The 5,936-nt window shown below is 40.1% G+C and overlaps 1 protein-coding gene across 1 annotated transcript; it reads right to left on the reverse strand.

The window, feature by feature from the left end:
* Positions 1–2,153: 2,153 nt before the first annotated feature.
* Positions 2,154–4,522, reverse strand: LOC137062655 (E3 SUMO-protein ligase ZBED1-like). Its single transcript, XM_067433552.1, has 2 exons — positions 2,977–4,522; positions 2,154–2,721 (listed from the first exon to the last, which is right to left on the reverse strand). Exons 1-2 carry the CDS (start codon positions 4,345–4,347, stop codon positions 2,206–2,208), a joined length of 1,887 nt encoding a protein of 628 aa, XP_067289653.1. The 5' UTR covers positions 4,348–4,522; the 3' UTR covers positions 2,154–2,205.
* Between the last annotated feature and the right edge of the window lie 1,414 nt (positions 4,523–5,936).

Raw genomic sequence — 5,936 nt, forward strand, 5'->3', positions numbered from 1 at the left:
AATCTACAAACATTAATATTTATGAACTACACAGATGTGTGATAATGCTCAAAATATGTTAAATTAATGATATTGAAGTGTATTAATAACTTGTAAATATGTGAAGTATTATCATGCCTGTGTGCATGTTGCCATGTTGAATGAATGAACGAGGCATTTATACAGCGCTTTCATATGAACTACTGTACACCCAAAGCGCTTCACACTCATGTCAGGGATCTCTCATCAACCCCCACCAGTGGGCAGCTCCACTTGGGTGATGTGACGGCAGCCACAGTACAACGGCGCCAGTGCACTCACCACACACCAGCGATAGGTGGAGAGGAGAGAGGGTGATGGAGCCAATTCAGTGGATGGGGATTATTAGGAGGCCATGATTGGTAAGTTGCAAGGTTGGGCCTCCATGGATCGGACTTGATTGTTCAGCACATCCCACAGATACTCGATTGGATTGTTTTCCTCCAACCAACTATTTGTGCTTTGTGTCAGGAGCATTATCCTGCTGGAAGAGCCACAGCCACCAGGGAATACCGTTTCCATGAAAGGGTGTAGATGGTCTGCAACAATGCTTAGGTAGGTGGTACGTGTCAAAGTAACATCCACATGGATGGAGGACCCAAGGTTTCCCAGCAGAACATTGCCCAAAGCATCACACTGGCTCCGCCGGCTTGCCTTCTTCCCATAGTGCATCCTGGGGCCATGTGTTCCCCAGGTAAGAGACGCACACGCACCTGGACATCCACGTGATGTAAAAGAAAACGTGATTCATCAGACCAGGCCACCTTCTTCCATTGCCCCATGGTCCAGTTCTGATGCCACTGTTGGTGCTTTCGGCGGTGGACAGAGGTCAGGGGTCAGCATGGGCACCCTGACTGGTCTGCGGCTACGCAGCCTCATACGCAACAAACTGATGCTCTGAGTATTCTGACACCTTTCTATCAGAACCAGCATTAACTTGCAATTTGTCTGTTTGATCGGACCACCAGTGTTGTGCTAGTTACTAAGAAATAGTAACTAGTTACAGTTACTAGTTACTTCATTTAAAAAGTAACTCAATTACTTTGTTGATTACTTGCTCCAAAAAGTAATGCATTACTGTTAAAAGTAACTTTTTAGTTACTTTTTTTTAAAGAACATTCTTTAACGTTCCCATTAATGCCCTTTTATGTGTTATGGTGTATACAAACACAAAACTGACTTAAAGTAATTTTTAAACACTTTTATTAAAGTCAGAACAGCGCAAACTGAATATATCACAAGGATTTCTGAAATAAATAACAAAAGCTGAATAATATATTCAGCATCAAAAACTAAAGTGGCTTCTGCATCATAAAGGCTGTTGTGTAAAGCCCTTAATTTTCCTTGCACACAAGTATGAAAACTATCAACAATGTACAACAAAACATTTTGAAATAAATAAATTAAAGCAATCTGAATTATTCAGAATCAATTTCGAGATTCTCAGCACCAAAAAACTGCTATTATTGACAACCATAAATGATATGCATAAATTAAAAAAAAAAAATGATAAATGCTGTTTAAAATGAAATATATGAACCCATCAAATCTATCAACCTAACCACAAATTAAGAGTTGCATGTCACCAACTTATGTAAAGTAAGCGGTGTGGATTCAGAGTGCAAAATCTGCTGTTGTATAGGGCCATAAAAATGTAAAAACAAACAAACAAAGCAAAAATCAGCATTTTTCCTAGCAATACAACGTAATGCATTTTAAAATGCATAAAATTAGTGTTCTAAGATATAACAGAAATTTCACTGTGGCAACTAAACTAACCATTATTTTTAACATTGAACAAATATTTGTCATAACAAATGTGTGCTTATTTATTTGAAACAACAAAAGGTGCATACTAGCAAGGACCTGAATGAATGTTTAAAGGGATAGTTCACTTTAAAATGAAAATTGTCATCCTTTACTCACCCTCAAGTTGTTTCAAACCTGTATGAGTTTCTTTCTTCAGCTGAACACAAGGGAAGATATTTTGAAGAATGTCAGTAACCAAACAGTTAACTGGAGCCATTGACTTCCATAGTAGGAAAAAAATACACTGTACGTCAATGGCAAAATATCTTCCCTTGTGTTCAGCTGAAGAAAGAAACTCATACAGGTTTGAAACAACTTGAGGGTGAGTAAAGGATGACAATTTTCATTTTAAAGTGAACTATCCCTTTAAGTTGAGTTTTACCCTTCAAACCAGTGGTTGTACCGCATGAGAAGAAGTCTCTCAAACCTTTGGTCAGAGAGTTTGTTCCTCTTTGGAGACAGTACAAGACTTCCCAGGCTGAAAAGTCTCTCCACAGGTGCACTGGATGGAGTAGCTGCATTTTTCTTCAGAGAAATTTCCTTTATTGTGGGAAATTGTTTAAGAATCTCCATCCCTGTTTCGGCTGTTCTCAAGTAGGTCATTACTTCAGTTTCCACAGTGCTGAAGGTATCATCACCCTCCTCAAAACAGAAAAAGTCTTGCACATTATTGGACCTTGAGTCTGGTGTTGTCGGAGACACAGGCATCTTGGCTGCTTGCTGAACAGGGCCAGGACGAGGGATGAGCTTGTGACACTCTGCTGCCAGCATTCCTTGGACCATCTCTTTCTTCCTTTGGTCTCTCAACCATCGCAGTTTGAACATAGGAAGTGTGACAGCAGCCAGTATTGCATCGTTGCTTTCCAAGACGGATGCAAATCGTGTTTTGATTGCCTGCAACAACAACAAAAAAAAACCCACAGTGACACAGATATTAGAATAAGTGAAAGATTCCCTCTATGTACATTATATGAAAGCTGTAAACTATGTGATTTTTGACCTATAGATTTGCACTATAAAATCATTTAAACATTATGTTGTGCACTTTACATTCTTTACATTTCTTAGGCTATATTGGTGCTTGCTCAGCTAAAAATATTAATGTTTACATATATAAACTTCTTTTTAATATTAGTGAATGTTCCTTACCTGAACTATGGCATCAGGTAGGCCAGTTGCAATAACCAGGCCTTCTTTTATATCCAGTAGCTTGGACATCAAAACTTCTATTGTGGGCAGGAGGGTGCCATAGTAACAGTTTTCTTCTCCTTGCAGGATATCCAGAGCAACTGTGAGAGGCTTCATGATTGCACAGTATTCCCTCAGAAACTGAAACTCCCTCTCACCAATACATTTTAGCTCTAAACGATTAGAGATGGTACTCAAGTCAGTCATGGGTATTTCAACTATTCTTGCCACAGCATCATAAAATGAATTCCACCTTGTCGAGCATGGCACAAGCAGTTTTTTGCCAACCAAATCGCCCACTAACTCTGAAGCCAAAGTAGATCGGCTAGCCTTACTCCACAGTGCTGTGCACTTGGCGGTAGCGCTTCTGTAAATACCTTTAGTCCCAGGATTTGAAAGCAGCCACTTGTCCACATCAGAGCATGAAATTAAGCTAAGTGTGTGAGAGGCACACCTCAGGTGTGGTGGTAAAACAATCCCCTCCTCTGTGGAGGTGTCCAGCACGTCTGCAACATTTGTGAAGGTAACCTCTTCATCCTCTTCATCATCATCGTCAGAGAGCGATTCTGGCTGATACATTTGGAAGGCTTTAACAAAGTTCGAACCGTTATCAGTAACCGTAGCTGTAACTTTCGTTGACAGTCCATATAATGAATGAATGTGGTCGATCTCAGCAGCTATGACATCATACGTGTGTCTACCTTTGATCCTTTTACAGGCCAGTGCAGCTTTTTGACGTTGAAGAGTAGCGGTGTTTATCCAGTGGGCTGTCATACCTAGGAAGCTTTTGTTGTGGACAGACCAAATGTCTGCAGTGGTCGCGATGTTGTCTAGCCCCTCAAATGTTGTCTTCAGCTCACTTTCCATTTTTGAATACTCTTTATCCAAGTAGTTGGAAAAAGTTTTTCGTCCCATTTGCTGTGTGCCGCCTGAACATGATATCATGCTAACGAGCTGCCTGAAAGCCGGCGACTCCACAGTGGAGACAGGCTGCATGTTTTCAACAACATACCGTGCAATAGCTTTGTTGACCTGTCCCTGGCTAACAGATCGGTTAAAATCGAGTCGCTGTTGTTTGGCTTGAGGGGCTTGACTCACTTCGACTGTGTCCACCGTCACCGGCTTAGCTTCTAGCTTCGTCGAGGCATGTCGTTTCTCGAGGTGCTTCAACAGATTGGAGTTGCTATTTATCGCAGTAGATAGGATCTTCGAACCAGAAAGACACAGCTTACATTTAACCAAGATGTTTTTTTCTTTATGCTCAACTAAGGTGAAATAATGAGCATATTTCCACTTTGAGAAACTCGTCTTGCTCTCGCTTTGACTTGCCATGACTGCCGCTCATACTTGAATAAACGGAAACACGCCCACAGTGCGTCTTCATGTTTACAGTGCATCCACCAATCCTACAATGCGTCGCTGCTGTGAACAGGTTATAGACTACACATTTCAGCCAAAATTAATGAATTAAAAAAAGTAACGAACAACGCACCACGTAGTAACGGCAACGGAGTTAATTTATTTAAAAAGTAATGCGTTACAGTATTAGTTACTGTCAAAAGTAACTACGTTACAGTAATGCGTTACTAGTAACGCGTTACTGCCCAACACTGCGGACCACACAGGCCAGCCTTCGCTCTCCTCCTGCATCAATGAGCCTTGGCCGCCCATGACCCTGTGGCCGGTTCTCCACTGTTCCTTCCTTGGAGCACTTTTGACAGATACTGACCACTGCAGACCGGGAACAGCCCACAAGAGCTGCAGTTTTGGAGATGCTCTGACCCAGTCGTGTAGCCATCACAATTTGGCCCCTACATAATGTTTCAAAATGTTTCCTTTCTGCCATATATATTCCACCCACTAACAGGTACTGTGATGAAGAAATAATTAGTGTTACTCCCTTCATCGTCTTCATCTTAATATGCCTGATCGGTGTATATGCAACCATAACCATGATACTTTTATTACAAAGCACTTAACTCTCCCTGTTCACTGTCATTTAATTTTTGTTTTTTGCATATGCTGCTGAACATCTTTGTTGTCCATGAAGAAACAATGGATTTGGAAAGAGCCGGGTGAGTAAACGAGTTAATTTGTGAGTGTACTGTTCCTTTAATTGGAAATAACACTAATGTAATTAATAATAATGGTAGTGCTAATCATTTACCAATGTAAAAAACAAAATCAGATAGCCTTGCTGGTAATTTCCAGTGAAGTGAAAAAAAAAAGGCTTTAGGATCTTTCTTTCTTTTTTTTTTATTCTGTTGTGGACAGCAGCGTTTACACCAGAGGAATGTTTTTTAGCATCACTAAACTGAACTGTGCCTGAAACACTTAGTTGAGGCGTTTAGACACTGAGCTGAGGTTATGATGATGAGATCTCAAGGGTTCAGCTTCAGACATCTACATCAACACTGCCATCCAGAGGAGACTGAGATCGCATATTCATACAGATACACAAGAGAACATTTGATGGCTTTGCGTCAGTTACATTACATTGATTTATTTTTAGACAGGAATTGATTGCATGTTAATTGGTTGAAAAACAAATTACATTGATGTATTTAGCTTACTTTTATCCCAGGGGACTTGAGAATCTGATTTACAGTGAAATAAGTGTAATTTTAAAATATTTATATAGTTATGAAAGTATTTCCCTGCATGATACCCACATTGCACACGTTGTTGAATTTTTTTATCATTAAAGACCGCAAACTAGTTATTTATATGGTGTTAATTGACATAATGAAATAAGACACATTGGTCCTTTTAGACATGCTATTACCATGGTACAAGTCATAAAGAAAGGTAATGCAGTCATTTTTATGTCAAGGTGTTCAGAAATCCCAGAACGCAAGTAGCGCAACAGCGCCATCTAAAGTCCAAGAGAAACTATACAGAAAGAAACTGAAACCACAAAA

Source organism: Pseudorasbora parva, chromosome 23, assembly GCF_024679245.1.
Source record: "Pseudorasbora parva isolate DD20220531a chromosome 23, ASM2467924v1, whole genome shotgun sequence".
Taxonomy (NCBI): domain Eukaryota; kingdom Metazoa; phylum Chordata; class Actinopteri; order Cypriniformes; family Gobionidae; genus Pseudorasbora; species Pseudorasbora parva.

What these genes read in the sequence shown, in the direction of transcription:
- LOC137062655 (XM_067433552.1), bottom strand. Translation starts at nt 4,347, where the DNA reads ATGGCAAGTCAAAGCGAGAGCAAGACGAGTTTCTCAAAGTGGAAATAT. An exon ending in TACCTGATGCCATAGTTCAG is followed by an intron (nt 2,722 to 2,976) that starts GTAAGGAACATT and finishes TTGTTGTTGCAG; the next exon opens with GCAATCAAAACACGATTTGC.